Consider the following 27,773-nt stretch of genomic DNA (forward strand, 5'->3'; position numbering starts at 1 on the left):
TGGAAAAGAGTTTGAACAATTCCTCAAAAAATTAAACACAGAATTACTATATGCTCCAGCAATTCCATTTCTTGTTGTATAGCCAAGGTAACTGAAAATAAGCACTCAAACAAAATCTTATACAATCACCAGTGTTGACAACAGCATTCTTCATTAGAGCCGGGCTGGGAAAAGGAGGAAATTGAGAGTGATTCCTTAATGGGTACAAAGTTTCTTTTGGGGCTAATGAAAATGTTCTGGATTAAACAGTGGTGATGGTCGTACAACACTGAATAGTGGTGATGGTCATACAACATTGTGAATGTACTAAAAGTCACTGAATTGGATACTTCAAAATGGTTAAAATGGTGATATGTAATATGGATTTTACTTCCATTTTTTAAGAAAAGGAGATGTGATGGTGGAAGCAGAGAAGATGACAGATATGCTGCTGGCTTTTAAGATAAAGAGGCCATGAGCCCAGGAATGCAGACAGCCCCAAGAACTAGAAAAGGCAGGCAAGGAAATTCTCCCCTAGAGCCTTCCGGTGGGATGCAGCCCTAGCCTGTATCTTGATATTAGCTCACTAAAACTGATTTTGGACTTTTGACCTCCAGAGCTGTAAGAGAATAAATTTCTGTTGTTTAAGGCGCTTAAAAAAAAAAACAAAAAAAAACCTGGGCGTAGGGGTGAGGGAGTGGACAGAGATGAAACAAGATTGGCCATGAGCTGATAAATGTTGAAACTGAGTGATGGAGTTTCAAGGGCACTCATCATACCGAATCTCTTCAATATGGTTAATACTTTCTACAATGAAAACATTTTAAAAAACTGAATATACACATATATATGTTAGATCCTGCAAAAAAAAAATGCTATTTGCAAAGTATTACAATAATCTGTTAAATATTTCAGGGTTTAACCTTGAAATATTGATATTAGATAGTACTCAGTATTCTAGTAAAGCATTTTCATTTATATTCCATATTAGTTTATAAAGCTGTTTTATAATCTGAAACAATAGCATATTTCTTGCAGACTGTCAATGGAAAGCTGCTATTTCTAGGTAGGAAATCTAGACAAATCTTTCAATTGCTGAATCCTGAAACGTCCAACTTCCTCGTTAGCAATTTATTTGCTTCTTCTAAACAATTCAACAAATATTTAGCGCACATTAAATATTTACATGGCAGAGGCCTATTTCTCCTACCCTTGTCAAACTAATAGAAAATATTGCTTCTAAGCAAAAATAACTACCAAATAAATAAAGGAGCATAGAGACTAAAAGCTTGTCACCAAGCATAGAGATTAAAAACAATAGTCACCAAGTCCAGTTAAATGCAAAGCATTAGGAAGTTGAACCAATGTTTCAAATACTTGTTAACTTATCCATTGAGTAAGCTAAATGCAGGTATATTTTTAATAGTACAAAAAAGAAGAAACCAACTAGAAAATGGAGTTTTTATTATTTCATATTAAAAAACAATTGCTGCATTACAAGTTTATTCTCATTAATTCCTATGAGTTTACTACTACTCAAAAGAAAACTTGGTACATAATATAAATGTATCCTTCCAGAAACCTTCCTTCATTAAAACTGAGGTAAACATTAAATTTCCGAGAGAAAATTAAACACTCAAGTGTGTACTAAATGTATCTGCTTCATCTTCCAAATCTAATACGTGCACCCATCTAATCATGAAATTGCTCTGCTGTGTAACTAGTGCTCCAGGAAATGAATAAGTGTCAAACCCACTGAACGAATATGGAAGCAGAAAATAGAATGGTGGTTGCCAGGGGGTATGGAGAGCAGGAAATGGGGAGTTGTTCAATGGATATAAAGCTAGTGTTATAAAACATAAATAAGTTCCAGATATCTGCTGTACAAAGTGCCTACAGTTAACAATACAGTCATCCTCCCTTATCTGAGGGGGATACATTCCAAGACCTCCAGCAGATGCCTGAAGCCATGGATGGTGCTGAACCCTGTATATACTATGTTTTTCCTATATATACATACCTATAATAAAATTTAGAGACAAGGTGTCACTGTGTTGCCCAGGCTGGTCTTGAACTCTTGGGCTCAAGTGAATTTCCCACCTGTATATACATACCTATATATGCATATGTTTTTTCCTATACATACCTATAATAAAATTTAGTTTCTAAATCAGGCACAGTAAGAGATTCACAATAAAATAGAACAATTATAATAATATTCTGTAATAAGTGTTATGGGGATATGGCCTTTCTCTTTCTCTCTCAAAACATCTTATGGTACTGTACTCATTCTTCTTGTGATCTCCAGCCTGATAACCAAGAGGGCTACTAAGGGACGCACAGGTGGGCAGTGTCTACAGTGTGGATACACTAGACAAAGATAATTTATGTCCTAGGCGGACTGCATGAGATTTCATCACACTATTCAGAACAGCAAATAATGTAAAACTTATGAACTGTTTATTTCTGGAATTTTCCATGTCATATTTTTGGTCTACAGGTAACTGAAACCAGGGAAAGCAAAACCACAAATGGGGGGGAATGACTGTATGGTGTTGCATGCTGTAAAATGTGATAAGAGGAGAGATCTTATGTCACATGCTCATGTTACACGTTATGTCCATCTTATGTTACATGTTCTTACAAAAAAAAAAAAACACAAAACAGCAAAGGGACACAAGAAAACTTGTGAAGGTGATGGATCTGTTTATTACCTTGACTGTGGTGATGGTATCAGGGGGTATATACAAGCCTATTGAATTGTATGCATTAAATATGTGCAAGGCTATTGTGTATATCAATTATATCTCAATAAAGCTTTAAAAAAACACTGAGGAAAAAAGTCAAAATGAAGACTTTCTGGCAGCTCCAACTATTACATAATGAAGAAAAACACAGTGAACTGCTGTTATGAGATGACAAACGTATACACCCAGCATACTTCTGGTTCCAAGATGGCATTTTAAGAACATAAGGTTACTCCTGGGAGCCGCGGTGGCTCACGCCTGTAATCCCAGCACTTTAGAAGGCCAAGGCAGTAAGATCCCTTGAGGCCAGAAGTTTGAGACCAGCCTGGGCAACATAGCAAGACCCTGTCTCTACCAAAAAAAAAAAAAAAGAATTAGCCAGGCATGATGGCATAGGGTGCCTCTAGTCCCAGTTATTCAAGAGGCTGAGATGCGAAGATCACTTGAGCTCAAGAGTTTAAGACCAGCCTGGGCAACATAGTGATACCTTGTCTCTATAAAAAATTTTAAAAATCAGCCAGGCATGGTGGCACATACCTGTGGAGGTGGGAGGATCGCTTGATCCTGGGAGGTAGAGGCTGCAGTGAGCTGTGATCACACCACTGCACTGCAGCCTAGGTGACAAAACAACATCTTGCCTCTTAAAATTTTACATATATATATATGGAGCCGGGTGCAGTGGCTCACTCCTGTAATCCCAGCACTTTGGGAGGCTGAGGCGGGCAGATCACGAGATCAGGAGATCGAGACTATCCTGGCTAACACGGTGAAACCCCGTTTCTACTACAAATACAAAAAATCAGCCGATGTGTGGCGGGCGCCTGTAGTCCCAGCTACCCGGGAGGGTGAGGCAGGAGGATGGCATGAACCCAGAGGGTGGAGCTTGCAGCGAGCCGAGATCGCGCTACTGCACTCCAGCCTGGGCGACAGAGCGAGACTCCGCCCCCAAAAAAATTATATATATATACACACACACACACACATATATATATAATTTTTAAAAAGAACTATGAAAATTCAAGGATGAAAAGGCACCCCATTTTTAAATAGGCAATGGATCTTAACTGATATTTCTCCAAGGAAGATATGCAAATGCCCAAAAGCACATGACAAGATGCTCAACATCATTAGGGAAATACAAATTAAAATCACAATGAGATATCACTGCACATCCAGTAGGATGGTTACAATCCAAAAGACAGATAGCAACAGCATTGATGGAGATGTGGAGAAACTCCTATACATCGCATGTGGAAATGTAAGTTGATGTCATCACTTCTGAAAACAGTCTGGCAGTTCTTCAAAAGGCCAATTATAGAGTTATGTGTGATTCAACAATTACACTCCTAGGAATACACCCCCCAAAAAATGAGAACATGTCCACAGAAAAACTTGTACATGAATGTTCACAGCAACATTACTCATAATAGCCAAAAGGTGAAACAACCAAAACGTCCATCAAGGGTGAATAGACAAAATGTGGTAATATCCATAAACTGGAATATTACATGATGATAAAAATTAATGAAACATTAATATATGCTACAACATGGATGAACCTTGAAAGTATGCTAAGTGAAAAAACCCAGTAACAAAAAAATCACGTTGTGTATCATTTCACTTACATGAAATGTCCAGAATAGGCAAATCTGTAGAAAGTATATGAGTGGTTGCCAGGGGCTGGGGGATACACAGTGTTTGTAAGTGACAGCTAAGGGATGTGAGGTTTCTTTTTGGGGGTGATGAAAAGATTCTAAAATGGATAATGCTGACGGGTGTCCAATTTTATGAATATACTAAAACCCTTTGAACTGTACATTTTAAATGGATGAATTATATGTTATATAGATTAAATCTCAATAAATCCTTTTTTTAAAAGGGAAATGAACATTTCTGCATCTTTACTGGGTCTCCAACTGATAAGTTCCCCAAGGCAGGAGTCCTTTGTCTTCCTTATAACCTTCTCAACCCACCCTCTCTTCCTTCCGAAGATGATGCTTAAATAACAAAGACACCTCCTAGCAAAGCTGCTATAAAATTCTTTGTAGCAGATGAGGGGATTGGTTTCTGGTTTGACTTTCATACTTAAATCAGAGAGGCTCTCTCATATTAAATCTCTCTCCACTCCAGATATGTGAGTACCAAGAATTTATGAAAAAAAATTAAGCTTCTGCTTGTTTCTAAAGTAGCTTCTTTCTGCTTCTTTCCAGACCATCAGAAACCACACTTAAAGATATTCTGGATCCACCTTGGGCATTCTGGAAACTCTTCCATTCTCTTCTAGTGTCTATGGAAGAGTAGACACTATGTTTCACCAGCAGGTGTCACTGTCTTACCTTTGAGCTTCCAGTACCAACCTCATAGGCACCAGCTGCCAGGAGGGCAGCTCCCTGATGCATGGTGTGGGCTACAAATAAACAGTGACTTTCTTCCAAAGAGTACAGTACAGAAAGGCAGGGAGAAAGAGTAATGGTACAGTGAAGAAAGCTGACCAGCACTACCTCAAGTCAGGTGATGGAGGTTCACATCAATAATGATGCACACTGTTGACAGCATGTGCCCTGGATAGGAGGTGATGAGGGTGGCAGCTCGCCTCTGTGGTTTCCTCCCCAAACACATTACCCCAGTTGGGAAAGCCATCAGACAAATGTCAACTGAGGGACAGTCTACAAAATTCCTGACTAGTACTCCTCAAAACAGCCATGGTCATCCAAAAAAGGGAAAGCCTGAGAAACTGTCACAACCAAGAAGAGCCTAAGGAGACATGACTGCTAAATAAAATGTGGGATCCTGGGTAGGAACAGAAAAAGGAACTTGGGCCGGGCGTGGTGGCTCACACCTGTAATCCCAGCACTTTGGGAGGTCGAGGTGGGAGGATCACCTGAGGTCAGGGGTTAGAGACCAGCCTGGCCAACATGGTGAAATCCTATCTCTACTAAAAATACAAAAATTAGCTGGGCATGGTGGCGCACACTTGTAATCCCAACTACTCAGGAAGCTGAGGCAGGAGAATCGCTTGAACCCTGGAGGCAGAGGTTGCAGTGAGCCGAGATCACACCACTGCACTCCAGCCTGGGTGACAGAGCTAAACTCCATCTGAAAATAAAAAAAAAAAAAAGAAAGAAAGAAAAATAAAAAGGTACTTGGGATAGTTAATAATGGTGTTTATTTCATAATAATGACTGGGTCATTGTGACAAATGTGCCACACTAATATAAAACGTTAATACCGGATATGAGATTTGAGAATTCTCTCTACTACCTTCACAATAATTCTGGAATTCTGATAATGTTCTAAAATGCAGTTTATTTTTTAAAAATTATTCACTAGCTGCTAATTTTGCCACCTTAAGGTTCTATTTTAAGGCATATTCCCAACTGTTTAAAAGCTACTGTTTCCTCTTCAGGCATGTTTTTAAGTGGTTAGAAGACAGAAAAAAAAAACTTCAGGCTTGGAGAGCAGAAAGGGTATGTGGGAAAAAAGGAGATGCCCTGAGAAAGAACTGAGTTCCAGGTGAGAGCCACCATTCCTATCACAGCACTAGCAACGTGGCTCTTTTCATCCTGAAAACCGAGAAAGCTACCAGTGTGTTCACAACATACACAGCCTTTCCTAACCATGGAGAAAAAAAGGCTGGGAGATGCGGTGGCAACAGAAAGCTGGTAGTGCTAGGGAGTTATCATTCAACAAAGGTTTTTGCTGAAAGATAAATCAGCCCCTCTGAGGAGTTTTATGACTCACACTGCTCTAAGGCCCCCAAGGCCCAAAGAAACATCTGGCGGCTAAACCATTATTATTTCCAGTTTTAACAAAAGTAGTCAAAAAAGTACTCAATATAAATGTTGAGGCCAGATGCGGTGGCTCACACCTGTAATCCCAGGACTTTGGGAGGCCGAGGCGGGTGGATCACCTGAGATCAGGAGTTCGAGACTAGCCTGGCCAACATGGCAAAACCCCATCTCTACTAAAAATACAAAAATTAGCCGGGCGTGGTGGCGGGCTCCTGTAATCCCAGCTACTCAGGAGGCTGGGGCAGGTGATCCGCTTGAACCCGGGAGGCAGAGGTTGCAGTGAGCTGAGATCGTGCCACTGCGCCCCAGCCTGGTCAAGAGAGTGAGACTCTGTCTCAAAAAAAAAAAAAAAAAAAAGATTTATATTTCTTTTGCTCTGGTTCTGTTTTTTAAAAACTGTGCAGATGGAAGCACTGGAGTAGATAAATGTCACGTTGCTTCAATAAATAGAGTTAGGTGGTTTCCTTTTTAAATGAAAAACTGTGGTTGAAATGGATTCTGTACTAGATTTCTGCTCCTGTGCCTAAAGAAAAGCCCAGCCAGCCGCAAAACTGGCTTACTATATAGCAAATCAGAAACCAAAACCTAATAGGTGAAGTATTATATACAGTGTCCATTAACATGTTTTATATACGTTTGCTGGGTGAGTCTGGGATAATTGAAGGGATGAGAGTTGAGTGAACCCCTTCAGGAAAGACAACACGACAAGTGAGAAACAAGCTGCAGTGACTTACTACCTACGGGAATGAGATGAGTGGGCTGGGATTCTTCCAGTTTGCTCCTCAACCAGTCAAAATCCTGGTATCTTCGACGAACAGAATATTCTGGCAGGTCAAACTCCACCCGAGTACTCTGCAAAGAAGAGAATGGAAAAAAAATAAGCATAAGGGAATAGCATATCTTGGCTGAAAGGAAAAAAAGCTCTCTTAGAATAACCAAACTAGGCAAGATCATATTTTCCTGCCACCAAACACACCAGCCAAATGGCAGAGTTTACCAACATAGAATAGACCAGTCTGGGACACAGAGCCCAGTTAAAAATTCAAGGAGCTGGAATAAAAATGCCAGTTTTCCGAGACTGAGCCACTGCACTCCAGCCTGGGTGACAGAGCGAGACTCTGTCTTTAAAAAAAAAAAAAAAAAACACAGTTTTTTTTTCCCCCTACCCTCAGGAAATAGATTTCAACTATTACCAGAATTGTTTAGAAACATTTGATTCATTTCCTCCAAGCTTAACTCTAACAATTTCTTTTAGCAGAAAAATTCCACTTAGGATATTGCTACTAAATCCAAATCTGTGAAAAGAAAATGTCTCCACCTTCTGCTAAATATGCTGACAAGTTTTGCCAAAGGGGAAATAAACAAAAAGTAAAGATAATAGATCACTGCTCATTTCGAGAGCAGACTAGATGAAAATAGAAAAGGTTTTGCTTAATCTGCCACATTCTGCCAGAACCATAACCTTGAAACTGTTATATTTTAGATAAGAAAAAAATCTAGAAATAATACAAAAATGCCATTGTATTGTAGAAAAATATTAATAATCTCATCCCTTTTTCTCAATTTTTAAAGTTTTCTGAAGTGTGACTGCAGCACTTCAACAATGAAAATCAATGTTAAATAAAATTAAGTTGATTTATACCAAAACAAGATTTTTACTCATTTACTGGCCCAAATTAAATCGTGTCTCACATAAGCCATTTTTCCCTATGAGGGTACAGACTACATGACTGTCACGGTTCTCAGAAATTAAAGTACAAGATAAAAATGGGTCAAGCTACATCTCATAAATTTACTCTTTCAAGCCAAAAGTCGGTTTTAATTCACAACACCAAGAAAATCTTTAAGCACATGAATGAGAGTCATTCATCAAAGAAAAAGCTGTGAACAGCTCTGGCATCAAAAATTATGATTTCATCCTCCCCAAAACCTGTGTTCACAGTCTTAGCAAAATGAAGTTCAAGGACTCGGTCTTGGACTGACTCCCAACTAACCGCATTGTTTCCCCTCTTCAAGCCCCAAACACCAGCATATGCCTATGAAATACATCCCCTGTTCTTGCAAGGGTGAAATGTGGGGACATTCACTCAATGTAGGTAATTGTGACTTATCAGATGATTTTCCCAAAGGAATTAGCATTGTAGGATTGGAGAGAGAAAAAAAAGACAACACTTAAATCCAGACAGCAAGTCATTGTTGACGAATTTTCAAGCACAGCATGACAGAAATATTGGGAACAAGTGGCCTGATACTCCCATCCCCGCACCACACAGGCGGCGTGGGAAGGACTCCGTGCCTATGCAGTTCTTGCATCCCTACCAGATCCCTGACTTGTCACTAAGCCTCCTTGAGCCCTAGGTTCAACAGTAAGAAGAGAGTTAGGGCAGGGCTTGGTGGCTCATGCCTGTAATCGCTGCCCTTTAAGAGGCCAAGAAGGAAGGATCAGCTTGAGCCCTAGAGTTTAAGACCAGCCTGGACAACATAGCGAGACCCCATCTCTGCAAAAAAAAAAAAAAAAAAAAAAAGTTTTAAATTAGCCAGGTGTGGTAGTGCATACTTGCAGTCCCTACTACTCAGAGGCTGCAGAGGGAGGATCGTCTGAGTCCAGGAGGTCGAGACTGCAGTGAGCTGACTGTGCCACTGCACTTCAGCCTGGGCGAAAGAGTGAGACCCTGTCTCAAAAAAACAAAAACAGAGTTGGAAGGGAAGTTCAAGACCTCCCACCTCCCCCACCAGGCTCCATGTGAGAACCTGTCAATGATTATGGGCTAATGAAAGGCATATTTTGAAAGGTGACACATTAAAGCAACTCATATTCATTGTAAACCAAACTGATGCAAGGCTCTACTTTTTGCCTTCTTAAATGTTACACGATTATTGGCTGGGCGCGGTGGCTCATACCTGTAATCCCAGCACTTTGGGATTACAGGATCCACCAAGGCCAATGGATCATTTGGGGTTGGGAGTTCAAGATCAGGTGTAAGACATTGTTGTTTTGGTGGAGGGTTTTCTGAGACGGAGTCTCACTCTGTCGTCCAGGCTGGAGTACAGTGGTGTGATCTCAGCTCACTGCAACCACCACCTCCCAGGTCCAAGTGATTCTCCTGCCTCAGCCTCCAAAGTAGCTGGGAATACAGGCGCGCCACCACATCCAGCTAATTTTCGTGTTCGAGATCAGCCTGGCCAACACAGTGAAACCCCGTCTCTATTAAAAATACAAAAATTAGCCAGGTGTGGTGGCAGGTACCTGTAATCCCAGCTACTCAGGAGGCTGAGGCACGAGAATTGCTTGAACCCCAGAGGTGGAGGTTGCAGTGAGTCAAGACTGCACCACTGCACTCCAGCCTGGGCAAGAGAGCAAGAGATTGTCTCAAAAAAAAAAAAAAAAAAGTTACACGATTAACTAATCATTTCTCTTATGTTTTTCAGATCCATTTCATAAATTACAGTTTATGTAATATTTCTACTCTAACTTTGAAATCATTTTTGGTAACTACAAAAGACAGCACAATAGAACACACATTTTATTTTTGCCACAAGCAATTTCACTTTTGAGGAACAGGCTTTTTTTTTTCCTTCTATTTATTCAGGTTTATACTTATTTTAAAACTTCGAGAAAAATAAATAGAAAATAAAAGATCAGCCATAATTCCTCTAAATAGAGAAAAACACAATTAACATGGCTTATATGTTTCCATATTTTTTCTATGAATAGTCATTCATTTACTCATTGTCTGTATCTCTTTAGCATACCTTGGACATCTTTCTACAGCAGTAAGTTCAGATGTACATACTCTTTTTAACACAAATATAGTATTCCACTGAATGGTTACACGATAATTAAACCAAATCCCCATTTAAGTTGTTTCCAATTTTTCCATTAATAAGCAATGCTTTTGGAAACATCATTGAGCACCTGATAATTCCCTTAAAATAAATTCCTAAAGATAGAATTGCTGGAAAAAAGTGTACATACACTTTTTAATTGACAAACTACTTTCAGAAATACAGCAATGTATATTCTTATCACATATTATCAGGAACTAGTTATCTTTGGTGGACTGATAAATGAAAAATAACACATCATCTTTGTTTACAGTTGTTTCTTTAATTACTATTGGGGTTGAACGTCCTTTCAAATGTTTATTGGCCAAAAGAAGAAAGTATTTTTCTTCTTTTATGAGGTGTCTTTTTAAAAACTGTAAGTCCAGCCAGGCGCAGTGGCTCATGCCTGTAATCCTAGCACTTCAGGAGGCCGAGGCAGGGAGAGAGCTTGAGTCCAGGAGTTCAAGACCAGCCTGAGCAACATGGCAAAACCCTATCTCTACAAAAAATACAAAAATTAGCCGGGCATGGTGGCATGCATCTGTGGTCCCTGCTACTCAGGAGGCTGAGGTGGGAGGATCGCTTGAGCCTGGGAGGCAGAGGTTGCAGCTAGCCAAGACTGCACCACTGCACTCCAGTGTGAGCCACAGAGTAAGACCTCATCTCAACAAAAATAAAAATAAAAATAAAAATTGTGAGTCAAGTCTTTTTCATGTGTATAAGTTCTTTATTACCATTTGCCTATCATAATTTCCAAATGGTTTGTCTGATACAGAATCTTTCCATTGTTTTATTGTTGATTTCATCCATATTTTCCCTTTATGCTATTTTTGGGGTCATCAATAAGAAGGCCATCCCCACTGCAAGCTTATAAAAATATTCACCTATAGTCTCTATGATTTTCTTTTAATTATATCTAATCACTGCTTTTCTACTTCTAGAAATCTACCATTGGAAAATAATGTCTAAACTGTGGCAAGGATATTTGCATAATGATCTTCATTGCAATATTATTTAAATCAGCGAAGAATCAAAGCAACCTAAATATTCAACAATAAAAAGCTATTAATGAAATTATGGCATATTTATTCCACGGTTGTCAGTAATTTTGTTGGTAAGACTTTTTTTTTTTTTTTAATTTAGATAAGAGCCAGGTGTGGTGGCTCATGCCTGTAATCCCAGCACTTAGGAAGCCGAGGCAGGCTGATCACTTGAAGTCAGGAGTTCAAGACCAGCCTGGCCAACATGGTGAAACCCTGTCTCTACTAAAAATACAAAAATTAGCCAAGCCAGGTGGTGTGCACCTGTAGTCTCAGCTACTCTACTTGGGAGGCTGAGGCAAGAGAACTGCTTGAATCTGGGAGGCAGAGGATGCAGTGAGTCAAGATCGCACCACTGCACTCCGGCCCGGGCGACAGAGCGAGATTTTGTCTCTTAAAAAAAAAAAAAAAAAAGTAAATACAGTCCCCCAGGCTGGAGGGCAGTGACACAATCATAGCTCACTGTAGCCTCAAACTCCTGGGCTCAGGCAATCTTCCCACCTCAGCCTCCCAAGTACCTGGACTACAGGCACATGCCACCATATCTGGCTGATTTTGGGGGCTTTTTTTGTTTTTTGTTTTTGTAGAGATAGGAATCTCACTATGTTGCCCAGGCTGGTCTCTAACTCCTGACCTTAAGCAATCCTCTGTCTCAGCCTCCCAAAGTGCTGGGATTACAGGCATGAGCCACCACAACCAGGGTGTAAGACACTGCTGTTTTGTGGCGGGGCGGGGGGGTGGGTTTGAGACAGTCTCACTCTGTTGACCAGACTAGAGTATAGTGGCATGATCTTGGCTCACTGCAACCTCCACCCCCCAGGTTCAAGTAATTCTCCTGCCTCACCCTCCCAAGTAGCTGGGACTACAGGTGCCCACCACCACACCCAGATAATTTTTGTATTTTTAGTAGAGATGGGGTTTCACCATGTTGACCAGGCTGGTCTCAAATTCCTGACCTCAAGTGATCCACCCACCTCAGCTTCCCAAAGTGCTGGGATTATAGGCATGAGCCACCATACCCAGACTGTTGTTTTAAGGGAAAATCAGAAGATACAAAATTAATTGTACATAACGATTTCATTTACGCTAATATCTGGATATTAAAAATTTAGAAGACAAATTTAAAGCTGATAATGAGAACTGTTCTCTTTATATTCACCCTTATTTCCAAATTTTATACCATTCTCATACAACATTTTTATAGTCTCACACACACATAATGTTCATTTTTTAAAAGCTCCTTTAAGGACATCAGGAGCTTAATACAGCAAGAAAACCTTGCTTGATGCTTCGGAAAGCAATAAGGTAAAAAGTTATCATGAAATGGACGCTCAAGGCCAGACGTGGTGGCTCATGCCTGTAATCCCAATACTTTGGGAGACGGAGGCAGGAAGATCACCGGGTCAGGAGTTCAAGACCAGCCTGGCCAACATGGTGAAACCCCATCTGTACTAAAAAAACAAAAATTAGCCGGGTGCAGTGGTCCACGCCTGTAGTCCCAGCTACTTGAGAGGCTGAGGCAGGAGAATCGCTTGAATCTGGGAGGCGGAGGTCGCAGTGATCTGAGATTGCGCCACTGTACTCCAGTCTGGGTGACACAGTACGACTCCGTCTCCAAAAAAAAAAAAAAAAAATGGATGCTTGAGTACTCTCTGACCCAGTATTTATTTTACTTATTTTTACCACAATTTGTTCTAGAAAATATATAGTGATAGGTAAAATACGATCAAATGACATAAATTAGAAGTAGGTGAAAAAGATAAAGAAAAAACAAGGACAGAGGGAAAAAGTAGAGTCAGGAATGAGGCTAGCAAAACACACTCACAATGAAACACTGCACACCAGCTAAAATTGGGCAAGAGACATTACTTGGAATTTCTGGAGAGAAATACATTTATAGGACTCACAGTATTCATAAAACAGGCAGACCAGTAAAACTCCAAAGATAAGTTTGTAGTAAATTTTTCCTCCGTGAAATCCAGGATCTAACTTAGGAAAATTTAAAAATATACATTTATCTCCATTTTTGAATACCCATAGTAAACAAAACAATTTTTTTAAAAAGAACGAAAAGCAGGCTGGGCGCAGTGGCTCACGCCTGTAATCCCAGCACTTTGGGAGGCTGAGGTGGGCGGATCACGAGGTCAAGAGATCGAGACCATTCTGACTAACACAGTGAAACCTCGTGACTACTAAAAGTATAAAAAATTAGCCGGGCGTAGTGGTGGGCGCCTGTAGTCCCAGCTACTCGGGAGGCTGAGGCAGGAGAATGGCATGAACCCGGGAAGTGGAGCTTGCAGTGAGCCGAGATCTCGCCACTGCACTCCAGCCTGGGCAAGAGTGCAAGACTCCGTCTCAAAAAAAAACAAAAAAAAAGAACAAAAAGCATACGCACACAATTCCATAATCAGAGACAACCACTGCATCATTTTGTTCTATGTCTTTCCACATCGTGTGTCCACAATGCAGAATGTCCAAAGATCACAAGGTCATGGACAAACACGTCCAGTCAGGTCTAAGAACAGGTGACCAAGCACAAGAGTCATAGTCCAGAAGACTCATTTTTGCTAACCTGGAAGTGTAACACCATCACTCCACGTGAATACGTCCCTGGTCAGCTCCAGACATCCCTGGCATTTTTTTTTTTCCTTTGGAAGTTCAACATTTTAGAAGACCCAGCACAGAATCACAGTCTAATTGGTCACCCAGCAGGGCACCCCATCTATTGGGCCTCACTCACCCTATCACATAAGGTCTCCCGTTATGCCCCAAGAGCTGACGTGCTCAACAACTGTGGCCCAGGGTCTTTCTGAAGAACGTCCATTTGATCCAAAATTTACAACTGACTCACTCCAGAGAGACGTGGTCTTTATCAGAAGTGCCATCTGCCCAGGCCACAGCTGGGTCTTAAGAATTGTAGGCTGGCCGGGCGCGGTGGCTCACGCCTGTAATCCCAGCACTTTGGGAGGCTGAGGCGGGCAGATCACGAGATCAGGAGATCGAGACCATCCTGGCTAACACAGTGAAACCCCGTCTCTACTAAAAAAATACAAAAATTAGCCGGGCGTGGTGGCGGGCGCCTGTAGTCCCAGCTGCTCAGGAGGCTGAGGCAGGAGAATGGTGTGAATGTCGGGGGCAGAGCTTGCAGTGAGCCCAGATCACGCCACTGCACTCCAGCCTGGGTGACAGAGCGAGACTCTGTCTCAAAAAAAAAAAAAAAAAAAAAGAATTCTAGGCAAACCCCATCTCCCAACAAAGGGATCTCTTCCCTTATCAAACAAAAACCAGCTAGTCCCATTCGGCCTCAAAACCCCACTGCCCTGAGAATGACAATTATAGAGGCTTCCAGCTCTTCATCCTCACGCTCCTCTGCCTTCCTTTCTTCCGACATGGACTTCCACTTATCTCATTCCTCTCAGATCTTTCTGCCAAGCTCTCTGGAAGACCCATGCCATAGTTAATAAAGTCCTGTCGTTCTTCTGCCCATTCAAATTCTGAAACCTGGCTCTCCCTGAGAATGGGGCCTCCCTGCCATTGGTCCCGCTGTGAGCTGCTCGCATTCCACATGCCTCACCCAGCCCACAAGGCCAGGAGCTGCTGCTGACATGCTCCTCGTTCCACACAGCCCCGGACCACCATTCCTCCCCCACCCTGTGAAAACCCTTCTGATGTTCGTGCCATCCAGTGACACACTTCCTCTATCTCTCCACACAGCTGTCATCCACTGACAGCTCTGCCATTTCTCCTGATGCCCTGAAGATTCAAGCAACTGGCTCTCAGGCTTCCTTTCCAAGTCCTTCCACAACCTAGGTGCCCTCGAGATCCAGGTGGCTCACACACACAACACCAGCCTCTAAGCAAGCAATGTCTCCTTCCATTCCACAGCCTCTCCCCAGACTGTCACCAGGCAGAAGCCCACACATCTCCCTCTAAACGGCATCCCTTATATTTCATGCTCTTCCACTTCCCAAAATCCCTGGTTTCTCAGCCTCTTGGGACCTAAAGTTCCTAGACATTCCATCCATTCATGTCTTTACTTCCTTCCTTATTCACTCAGCATCTGTTCCATGGCCCAGAACTTCAATCACTTACTTACAGCAATATCTAAACGTTCCCTCTGCACTGCCCATTCACTTGCTCTACCAGACCTGGGCATGTGGGCACACTGCTGGAGGAGAAACAAAATCAAGCAAACACACGGACAGACACGATACATTCTACAACGAGACCCTCCAACATTGCCAGGCACTCTTTTCATACTCCCTTAAGTCAGCTCACTCCCACATTGTCCGAATCATTTATTAAAAAGCCCATAAAAGTGTTGAAAATTTCTAATCCCCAATTCAAACCACCCCCACCTTTAGAAGACTTCATCATCTATTCAGAGAGAAAACTGCAGATATAAGCAAATAACCCCTTAACTTCCTGCCACAAAACAAACTTCCCTTCCTTCTCCACAAACAATGGAAAAAGTACACCGCCCCTTCAGTGGCAACTCTAGCTTCCTCCGCCTTCCTGGGAGCCTCCATCCTACTCTCCAATCTTCAACCTAATGCCTTCTTCTCTACCAATACTGGGCAACTGGCACTTAAACAAGTCTCTTTCATCCTTAAAAACAGCAGCAGCCCCCACCAAAAAAAAAAAAAAAAAAAGAAGCTTCCCTCTCCCTCAAACCCACACCCATTTCTGACCACTGCTCTCTATGCTCGCTTTCATTGCCTAAATCCTAACACTCTTGTCTTCTCTCTCACCCCTCACTCACTCTAACCCACTTGGGTTCTGCATCACTACACCAATGAAACTGCTCACACCACAGTCAGCAATAACTGTGTCATTAAACTAACGTCCACTTTGCATTGTACATAATTCAGCCTCTAAGCAGCATTTAGACTCTGTTGACCACTGAGACATTTAGAAAGAGGAACTAGTTGGGGTGTTATGGCTTTTTTTTAATACTCCACTGGTAATGAGGCTAAACACAAGAAAACAATAACCCCTGAAGGGAGTTGAAGGATTGCCTCTGTTTCCTCACCCTCAAGTCTATTTCTGTATTGTCAGTTTCAACCACATAGGCCACGCTACTGGACCACAGTGTTGGTTATCAGGGCCATCCCTCTCTTGAAAATCATGTCTTTTGGGCTGGGCGCGGTGGCTCACATCTGTAATCCCAGCACTTTGGGAGACTGAGGCAGAGAGATCACCTGAGGTCAGGAGTCCTGTCCAAAATGGTGAAACACCATCTCTACTAAAAATACAAAAATTAGCCAGGCATGGTGCTGTAATCCCAGCTACCCAGGATGCTGAAGCAGGAGAATCACTTGAACCCGGGAAGCAGAGGCTGCCGTGAGCTGAGGTCATACCACTGCACTCCAGCCTGGGAAACAGAGCAAGACTGTCTAAAAAAAAAAAAAAAAAAAAGAAAGAAAGAAAGAAAGAAAATCATGTCTTTTGGGCAAGATTATTAATATTTATTATCTCTAGAATCAGAGAGACCTGGACTCAAGTTCTAGCTCCACCACCCATGAGTTGCATGTCTTTGAGCAATTTTCTTAACATCTCTGTCTCTCAATTTTCTCATTTGTAAGATAACAGTATTTATATCTACTTCACTAAGTGTGAAGATTAACTGATAATATATGTAAAGCATTTAGCACAAAATAAATGAGGGCGCATCCATACAATGGAACACTATTGCACTCTTATAAACAATAGAATAAAAGCATGCTTACTGGCATTTCCAACATAGAAAGATGTTCACAATGTATTCAGTGAATTGGCAGTATACAAAACACTCAATTTTTGTAACTGGATGAAGAAAAGTAGTATAGAAAGTCACCAACGATTATTTATTGCTGGTGAGCTTATAGGCATTCTTTTATTGTTTTAGGTTACTTGCACTTTTTTTTTTCTATAATGAACATACATTACTTCTTTAACATAAAAATAAAAGTTTCAACTGCAAAAAAGTACAGTGCATGGTAAGTGTCCAATAACTAGCTGCTGTTATGATGTTACTTTCTTGGAGTCTGCAGAAAAAAAAGAGCCAGAAGCTGCCTGCCCTAAGAAGGCCTAAACTGGCTCTCTACCACTGGGGAGACAAGATACTGGTACCTTAGATTTGGGTGGATAATTCTTTGCCTACATTGGCTGTCAGCCCTCACTCATTTTAGCTCAGGCAAAAAGAGCTCTGTACTTTGTCCAGTCCTGGTCATCAGGAATCTGAATTAGGACTACAGCATCAAAGCCTTAAGGTAATAAAGCAAAGCATTTGAACAACCTTGTCCTCTGACCATTAACTTTGTTTGAGGACCTCAGAAGTGGAAGGCCCAGGACAGGGTCACGTGTTGGGATCCCATGTTCCTCCTGTTTGTCCTCTTTCTCTCATTCTCACACACCCCTATGATATCCTTCAATACAACTTCAGAAAGAAGCCTCTGAATGCACCACCAAAATATAAACCCGGCGTCACTATTAGAAACAGGAGAAGAAGACAACTCTCGTTTGAGATCAGAAGTGAAAGAAATGATAAAAAGTAAAACTCAGTTCTGCAACAAGATTATCGAGGTGCTGGCATCACAGCCAAGTGAAAATGTGCTGCTAGAACTTGGAAAACGTTACTCTAAGGCATTTAATGACTTACAGGAAATCAAGCCCAGGAGAAGGGACAGAAATAAGAACAGACAGGGAAAAAGATAGGGAAGGAAAGAGAAGAAGCACAGGAAAGACTGGTGAGTTGCAGCTGCGCGTTGGCCTCTGAATCAGTTAACGGCAGTCCTGCAGTATTTGCATTCTGGGGCAGAAGAACCAAGAAGCCAAGGGAAAATGTCACAGTGGGCAAGCACTGCTGTGCCAGCAAGGCGGTCACTTTGTCATTTGGCTGTTTACAGTACCAACTCAAAAAAAAAACAGGCTTACCTTTCACTGACTACAGGGTAAAAAATAAGGCCACCCTAGAAAAAAATAAACAAATGGATATAATTCCTGGAAATATGTATATTAACCTAGGTCCTCTGAGGAAGTAACATATGTAAGCATCTAGCCCAATGTCTGGGCTAGGCGCCCAGTGGTTTAGTGGGGTAAGACTGTGCGTGTGCACACGTACATAGACAAATCTTTACATGCAAACCTGGTGCAGAAAACAGGGTAGCAGCCTGACACAGTGGCTCACGCTTGTAATCCCAGCACTTTGGGAGGCCCAGGCAGGCAGATCACCTGACAGCAGGAGTTCAAGACCAGGCTGGCCAACATAGTAAAACCTCATCTCTACTAAAAACACAAAAATTAGCCAGGCATGGTGGCACACACCTGTAGTCCCAGCTACTCGGGAGGCTGAGGCAGGAGAATCCACTTCAACCCAGAGGGCGGAGGTTGCAGCGAGCTGAGATCGTGCCACTGTACTCTAGCCCGGACGACAGAGGCAGACTCTGTCTCAAAAAAAAAAAAAAAAGAAAAAGAAAAGAAAAAACAGAGTAGTAACATCAAAAAACTGGAGAAGGCTTAAATGTCCATCGAGAAAAGACATGATATAATTATTGCATAAATAATTAGGCAGAGATTGAAAAAGTAAGCTAGACATGGTCATATAGAACACAGAAAGGTCTTCAAAAACACTATAAAATGGAAGGGAACATTGGAAAGCAATATTACACCAAAATCTGAATTATATACATTCTAACTATACATGCGTGTGAATGCAAATGCAAAGAAAAACGACTAGAAGGACACACAGCAAATTTTAGCCACGGTTGCTTTTGGCAAGAAGGACAAGCTAAGTAAGAAGGGCTGAGGGAGGGTCCCTGCTTCCACTCTGTATATGGCCTTCAGCATTGCTTCTTTTATTTTTTCACAAATATAAAATTTTCATCCAATAAGAGATGAAGAAACACAACTTGAGTATTTTATTCCCTGCTTGTCTTCCCAAAGAATAAAAGGTACAGAACTTACAAAACTTTCAAAAATAATTTTTTTCTACAATGAAATAGAAAAAAGACACAGTAAAAGACGAGAGACATGCTCATCAGAGCTCCTCTTAATGCCATCCATAAAGACACCATCTATTAAAAGTTCCAAAAATATCTGTAAATCACTCTTTGTTATGTGACTTGTTGGGGGGTGGGGTACCAAGAAATAGGATAGCTTCCTGACTAAACACTTTTTTTTTTTTTTTTGAGATGGAGTTTCACTCTTGTTGCCGAGGCTGGAGTGCAATGGCACAATCTCGGCTCACCACAACCTCCGCCTCCCAGGTTCAAGCAATTCTTCTGCCTCAGCCTCCAGAGTAGCTAGGATTACAGGCATGCACCACCAAGCCCGGCTAATTTTGTGTTTTTTTTTTAGTAGAGATGGGGTTTCTCCATGTTGTTCAGGCTGACCTCAGGTGATCCACCCGCCTCGGCCTCCCAAAGTGCTGGGATTATAGGCGTGAGCCACTGCGCCTGGCCTAATAAACACTTTTTATCCCAAAACATAAAGTGATAATATGAATTCTCTCCCTAGTAATGTCAATATTGTCATTCTTCCTCTAAATATGTGGCTTTCAACTGGTGGGGGGGGTGGGGTGGCAATCTTGTCCCCCAGGGAACATTTGGCAATGTCTGGAGACATTTTTGGTTGTCAAAACTGGGGACCAAGAGAAGGACACTCCTGCCATCTCAAGGATAGAGGACAGGGCTGCTGATAAACACTCTACAGGACAGCCCCCACAGCAAAGAACTCTTCAGTCCAAAGGGTTAATACTGCCAAGATTGGGAAACCTTGTTCCAAGACTAAAACTTTAATACTATTTTAAATATTCAAAAAATAATTTTCATAAGTAACAAATGATACATTAAAATTATTCTTTTATAAGTGGAATTATGTAAAGAGTATGGTTTTAAAAAATTAAAATATAGGCTGTACAGTCCTACAAATTCAAATTAGAATCCTGGTTACCAACTTTGTAACTTTGAGCAAGTTATTTGAACTTTCTACCTCCATTTCCTCAACTGAAAAACTGTAACTAAAGGATATAAGTTTTAAGACTGTTATGATCTTGACTGGGCGCGGTGGCTCACGCCTGTAATCCCAGCACTTTGGGAGGCCGAGGTGGGTGGATCAACTGAGGTCAGGAGTTCGAGACCAGCCTGGCCAATAAGGTGAAACTCCGTCACTACTAAAAGTACAAAAAGTAGCTGGGCATAGTGGCACACGCCTATAATCCCAGCTACTCAGGAGGCTGAGGCAAGAGAATTGCTTGAACCCCGGAGATGGAAGTTGCAGTGAGCTGAGATCACACCACTGCACTCTGGCCTGGGCAACAGAGCAAGACTCTGTCTCAACAAAAAACAGAAAAAAAAACCCACAAAAAAACTGTTATGATCTTAAGTTAATCAATCAATTAAATCTCAACACCTGCCCATTACCTATTTGATACATACCAGAAAGACAGTAAGTATTAGTTCCTGTCTTCCCATTATTCCTCCTCCTGCTACCATCTATCCCACCTAGGCCAAATTTTATTCATGGTCTCATCACAGTGATTTAGGTTGATACAATGATTCATAAATTTCAGAAGTAATATGATATTAATATGTTAAATAGTGTCATGGTAAAAAACAAGTGCAAGTATAGGGATTAAATGTTTATTTGAAAAATCTTAGTCATAATTTCTTCCTCATTCTAAGATTTAAAAAACTATTATATATAATCCTTTCATCTGAATTACACCTATTCTCTCAAAAAGCCACACCCACAAGTGTGATCAAGGTGAACAGAGTTGTACAATGAGAGGGAGAGCAAAGGCAAAATTCACTGAGGTAGACCCCAATTCCCTGAGACCACTCAACACAGGCATTCTGTAACACAGGGACCTACTTTGGTGGTGATCCTATAGGTGATGTAGGTCTCCATCGTACACACATGCTTCTTGGGATCATCGACTATAACGAAGAGATCTCTAGTCTCACCATCAATGTCATCATCAAGCTGAAGTCTGTTGAGAAGGGAAGATGAAGAGGCGGGACTTGAAGTACCTGCTGGAGTACCACCGTTGGGCAAAATGAGATCCTAAAAGAAGAAAAGAGTACCTTAAAATTAAATGAAAACACACACAGGAGAATATCAGCAAAAGCAGCTGGTTTAGCCAAACCGATAAACACTTCTAAAATCCAAAAATAACTTTTGAAACACCTGAGCCTCTCCTTACTCAGTGGTTTCTTGAGTGAACGAATCTTTTACGACCAAGAGAAACAAACTATGGTAGTGCTTTGAATCAATTTCATGCCAATTCATCTTTTAGGAGGTGCTGGAGAAACCAACATGAGCAAGTAGTTCAAGGGCAGAGAACATAATAGCCCCACCATCATCAAACCTCAACCTTCAAACTAAACAAGATAACTAACTAGGCCTTGTCAGTTTCACAGCCATTTTTTTTTAATATTGTAGGGACATAATTTATTAATTGGCTTCCTCCTAAGACCTAAAGAGTGAGGTCTGTAATTTTAAAAAAGGAAAGATCCCTATGAGTACACTCTGTTTCTCCCCCTTTCTCAAGACCACCACGTGGGCCCAGGTAAACATTAAGAAACCCGGCTGGGCGCAGTGCCTCACACCTGTAATTCCAGCACTTTGGGAAGGGTTCAAGACCAGCCTGGCCAACATGGTGAAATCCTGTCTCTACTAAAAAAAAAAAAAAAATACAAACCCCATCTCTACTAAAAATACAAAAAATTAGCCAGGCATGGTGGCGGGCGCCTGTAGTCCCAGCTACTCGGGAGGCTGAGGTAGGAGAATGGCATGAACCAGGGAGGTGGAGCTTGCAGTGAGCCGAGATCGCACCACCGCACTCCAGTCTGGATGACAGAGCAAGACTCCGTCTCAAAAAAAATAAAAATAAAAAAATACAAATATTAGCTAGGCATGGTGGCGTGAGCCTGTAATCCCAGCTACTCGGGGGGCTGAAGCAGGAGAATTGCTAGAACCTGGGAGGCAGAGGTTGCAGTGAGCCGGCATCACGCCACCGCACTCCAGCCTGGGCAACAGAGCAAGACTCCATCTCAAAAAAAAAAAGAAAGGAGAGAGCAAGCACCTATAGATGTAAAGAAACTTAAGAGATCAACCAATTCCATTAAAACAAGATACAAAAAGATAAAGATTTTGAGATATTTAGGGAAATCTGAATATCAATATTAAGGAATCACTGGGTATGTTAATGGAAGTATGATTTTACAAAATCTTCATCTTTTAAAATTATATACTAAAATATTTATGAATAAAATGAAATAGCATTTGCTTCAAAATAATTAAGGATGAGTAGGTGGGGATATAAATGATACAAGATGCCCAAGTTGATCACTGTTGAAGCTGGTACTTGCAAGTTCATTATACAATTCTCCTCCCTTTTCTATATGCTTAAAATTTTCCACAATGTTTTTAAAAGAGAGTAGTGGGTAGGAGGGTGGTCAGTGGGGCAAATGCCAGGAAAGGAAGGGAAGGATAGGTTTTTAAAATTACAGACCTCACTCTTTAGGTCTTAGGAGGAAGCCAATTAATAAATTATGTCCCTACAATATTAAAAAAAAATGGCTGTGAAACTGACAAGGCCTAGTTAGTTATCTTGTTTAGTTTGAAGGTTTGGTAACAGAACAGAGCCCTGCCTAGCAGCAGATGTCAAGGCCTCTGAATGTCACCCTGGAATAACTGGGAGACAGAGACTAAAGAATATGGCAAGAAAGTGACATGACATCTTGGGAAGAGCGTTGGTGACCTGTGGGCCATCAGATCACAGGCTGAGGAGCAGAGGGTGCTTTCCTCATATTCTCTCCTAGCCACCACGTAAGAGAATGAGTTATGACCCAGCCACCACGTAAGAGAACGTACAGGAAATTAGAGGTTAACCTAGCAGTCACATCCATGAGCTCTAGCTGATGATGGGACATCTGGGAAGAGCAATGGGACACGGCAGAGGGAAGAAGCATGGCCTGGAGTCAAGGGCGATGTCACCCAACTTGGGGGGTAATGGAAAGTACACAGAAAAGGCACCTTCAACTCCCATTTCCACTGACCACAGATCATTTAATCATATACTTATGTAATATCAAAAAAACTGTAATTACTAAAAGGGTACCATTTTCACAGAAGGTACTCATGGCAATAGACCTACCCTCTCCACTTCTCTACTGCTATGCTTCTGACTACAGGGCAGATGGACAAGCTCATCAGCTGGGACGTCACACCTTCAGCAGCCCCTCTCAGTGTGGACATGACTGCAGAGCCCAACTACAGCAGCAGCCACTGATGGGACTGCTTTTGCAATGTACTGGTACTACAGGACACACGGTGTCCACACCCCAGTGTCTGTGGATTTGTACGGGGACAACGTCTTCTCTGGAACTCCAGGATAAACATCATGTCTTGGTCATTTCAGTTAACATTTAAACACTGACCTCAGGCAGGATGCCACGCTAGGCCTCACAGGGGCCCTCCTTTACATTTTATCAACACTAGCACACCAGGCCTCAGAACAGCTCTGTCAGTGGATAGACACTGCACAAAAGAAAAGAATTCATGGCCGGGTGCAGTGGCTCATGCCTGTAATCCCAGCACTTTGGGAGGCCGAGGTTGGGAGATAGAGACCATCCTGGCTAACTCGGTGAAACCCCATCTCTACTAAAAACACAAAAAATTAGCCGGGCGAGGTGGCGAGTGCCTGTAGTCCCAGCTACTCGGGAGGCTGAGGCAGGAGAATGGTGTGAACCCAGGAGGTGGAGCTTGCAGTGAGCCAAGATTGCGCCACTGCACTCCAGCCTGGGCGACAGAGCAAGACTCCGTCTCAAAAAAAGAAAAAAAAAAAAGGAAAAGAAAAGAATTCACAATCTTAAGGCAGAGATGCCAAAATCAGCTCAGACAGTGGTTTCCCACAATCCGGCCTGGCCTGATCTCAGCAGCCTCCTTTCTTACCACCACCTTCCACATCCAAGGGACCAGTTCCTAGGAATCACCCAGCGGTTGCATGCCCCTTATCTTTGCTGGAAAAGTCCCCCATCTGTTGTACATAGCATCTCCAAATATCTTCCAGAAATCTGCTTGAATCCCCTCTCCTTTAACACTTTCCTTGACCCACTCCCTGGTAGAATTACTCACATCCTTCTCAATACTTTGAAGACATCTCCACTGAAGCATTTTGTAGTTTTAATCATTTATTTATATATCAGACTTATCCACAAACACTGTGAGTCCCCAGTGACTGCAACTGTGCCTTGCTCATCATGTGTGTGCGTGCGTGTGTGTGTGTGACTGTATTGTCAGGGTGTGTGTGATTATCTGTCTCCCCAGGTTGGGTAGTGACTTCAAGCCAACTCCCCTCACATTTGCCCTGGGAACCTCAGCCAATAACCTTCCAGGAACAGCCCACATAAAGATCTGAAATGTCTTGGCCAGACAGTACGAAGTTAGTTCTCGAACCAGTTGTTGGGGGTGAGGGAGGGAAGAGTCAATCAATCAGATCTTGTCACATACTCCAGATTCTTCCCTCCTAGGACTACGCAACCATGGAAAACCCCCCCAGTCCTCATCCCAGCGTGTTCCTGGGAATGTTACTTGAGACATGAGAATAGCAGACAGGCTACCGGGGTCTGTTATCTCCTAAGCAGTGACACTGCCACCTTAGATGGAGATGGCACAGCCATACACAGTGCTTACTTCACCATACCCCATGACAGCCTCGTGAGGTTAGCAATACAGGTATCATCTCTGTTGACATGGAAGCAGACTCAAAAAAGTTAAGTAACTCGCCCAGATGTACAGACACTAGCATGTGCTGTGCCAAAGATTGAACCCAGGTGTCTGGTTCTTAGGCCAGGGTTTCTTCCCATGCTGAATCTCTCTTGTGTGTCTTTTTCCATCCCTAAGCTGTCTCTCATGTCTATTCTCTGGCCATAAATCCTTTAAGTAAATATGAAGCTTCTAGGGTTTTTGTTGTTGTTATTTCAAGGCAGAGTCTTGTTCTGTCGCCCAGGCTAGAGTGCAGCGGTGCGATCTTGGCTCAGCGCAACCTCTGCTTTCTGGGTTCAAGCAATTCTCCTGCCTCAGACTCCCAAGTAGCTGGGACTACAGGCGCATACCACCACACCCGGCTAATTTTTGTATTTTTAGTAGAAACAGGGTTTCACCATATTGGCCAGGCTGGTCTTGAACTTCTGACCTCGTGATACACCTGTGTCGGCCTTCCAAAGAGCTGGGATTATAGGCGTGAGCCACCGTGCTGGACCGAAGCTTCTGTTTTTAAAGCCAGTCAGGGAAAGTTAACTTTTTTTCCTTAGGGTCTTAATACAAGTTTATCCCAAAACGACTCCCTTCAAGATAGGGTCCCCATGAGCAATGAATGTGGAGGGAAAGCATGTGCATCTCATGAGGCATGGGCAGAGGGTGAGGCGAACTGAATGACACAGGCTGCTTCTCCATCAGCATCCTCCCGCAGTGCGGTTTGCGACACAGAGATTTGAGCTCAAGAGCAGGTATCGGGTGGTGGCAGCACCTTTACGACCAACTTTTATCACCATTATGACCAACAGTTCCCTCCAGGAGAGGGAATTCCTTGGCTCAACACAAAAGCCTCCTGCTTTGTTTTTGCCACCCCACAGTCTGTTCTCCATGCTGCAGCCAGAGTTCTCCTTTAAAAATTTAAATCAGGCCAAGCGCGGTGGCTCATGCCTGTTATCCCAGCACTTTGGGGGAATGAGGCAGTGGGAGGATCGCTTGAGCCCAGGAGTTCGAGACCAGCCTAGGAAACATGAAGACACCCTGTCTCTACAAAAATTTTACAAATTAGTCAGGCATGGTGGCACTCACTGGTGGTCCCGGATACTCGGGAGGCTGAGGCGGAAGGATCTCTTGAGCCCGGAAGACCGAGGCTGCAATAAGCTGTGACCGTGCCACTATACTCCTGCTTGGGCAACACAACAAGACCCTGTCTCTAAAAAAAATAATAATCATAAATCAAAACACATCACTCCCCTACTCAAAAGTCCCAAAGATATCCCCTGACATTCAGAAGAAAATCGAAACTCCCTCCCATAACCTGCAAGGGCCAAAATGACCTGGCCCTTACCCTGTTCTCTGACCTCACCACCAACCCTCTCCCCAGCTCTAGAAACAACGGTCTTCCGTAACTGGCCCACGCACCGTGCCGGCTCATTCTGACATCAGGACCTTTGCACTTGCTGCTCCCTCTACCTGGAGCACTCTTCTCCCTCCAGATCCCCCCTATGGCTGGCCTCTCTCCTCAGACAGGTTTCTCCTCAAATGACACCTACTCAGAGATGCCCCCTCAGCTAATAAAATCTAAAATAACTCTGCATCCCTCCATCCCTCTCTAGCCCCTTCTCTGGCTTTATTTTCTTTACAGGACTTATCACTGTTTGAAAATACATTATATATTTATTGACTGTCTGATTCCCCACTAGTCTACAAATTCCCTAAGAGGAGAGACCATGCTACTCCAGCCCATGGTAGGTTCTCAGTAAGTATTTCATGAATGAATGAATCTTAGAAATGACCAAATTCAATCCCTTGCCTATCAAAAGTACTCAATAAATGTCTGTGGAATGACAAGCAACTGAGGCTAACCTAAGCCAGACTGCCCAGTTCTGAATCCCAGTACCACTAATTAGTAGCAGTGCAACTTAAGCAAGCTTCTTAATCTCTCTAAGCCCCCTTGTCCTCATTTATAAAATGGGTGTAGTGAGATTGAGTTAGTTAGTATCTGAAAGCAGTTGGAATAGTGTCTGGTACATGGCGGGTGCTATATCACTATTCACTCTCTCACTCACACACACACACACACACACGCACTTCTAAGTATTCTTGCATCCTTTTATAAACTATGAGGCTGGGTTCACAGCAGACACACAATAAATGCTGCTGCAAATTTAAAATTGCATTGAGACCCATAGTTGGGGCCTCAAATATATTTTCTTAATGATTTTATTATAACAAAGGATATCCAGAATAGCCTTTGTGAAGAGTTACAACTACATAGTTGATTAATAATGAAAACTCCCCACTGTAGCAAAATACCAATTTTCACTATGTAGGTTTCCATTATAAGAGCATTTCTGGCTGGGCGTGGTGGCTCAAGCCTGTAATCCCAGCACTTTGGGAGGCCGAGACGGGCGGATCACGAGGTCAGGAGATTGAGACCATCCTGGCTAACACGGTGAAACCCCGTCTCTACTAAAAATACAAAAAAAAACTAGCCGGGCGAGGTGGCGGGCGCCTGTAGTCCCAGCTACTCGGGAGGCTGAGGCAGGAGAATGGCATAAACCCAGGAGGCGGAGCTTGCAGTGAGCTGAGATCCGGCCACTGCACTCCAGCATGGGCGACAGAGCGAGACTCCGTCTCAAACAAACAAACAA

The 27,773-nt window shown here is 42.4% G+C and overlaps 1 protein-coding gene across 1 annotated transcript in view; it reads right to left on the bottom strand.

The window, feature by feature from the left end:
• The window catches only part of SNX30 (sorting nexin family member 30), a 124,983-nt gene that overhangs the window by 52,613 nt on the left and 44,597 nt on the right, over positions 1-27,773 (bottom strand). Inside the window, exons 2-3 of the mRNA XM_001099477.5 lie at positions 21,235-21,426; positions 7,259-7,369 (exon numbers count right to left, since the gene is read on the bottom strand). Of these exons, the coding sequence (XP_001099477.3) occupies positions 7,259-7,369; positions 21,235-21,426 (303 nt within the window). The remainder of the gene's footprint in view (positions 1-7,258; positions 7,370-21,234; positions 21,427-27,773) is intronic.

Source organism: Macaca mulatta, chromosome 15 (genome assembly GCF_049350105.2).
Source record: "Macaca mulatta isolate MMU2019108-1 chromosome 15, T2T-MMU8v2.0, whole genome shotgun sequence".
Lineage (NCBI taxonomy): Eukaryota > Metazoa > Chordata > Mammalia > Primates > Cercopithecidae > Macaca > Macaca mulatta.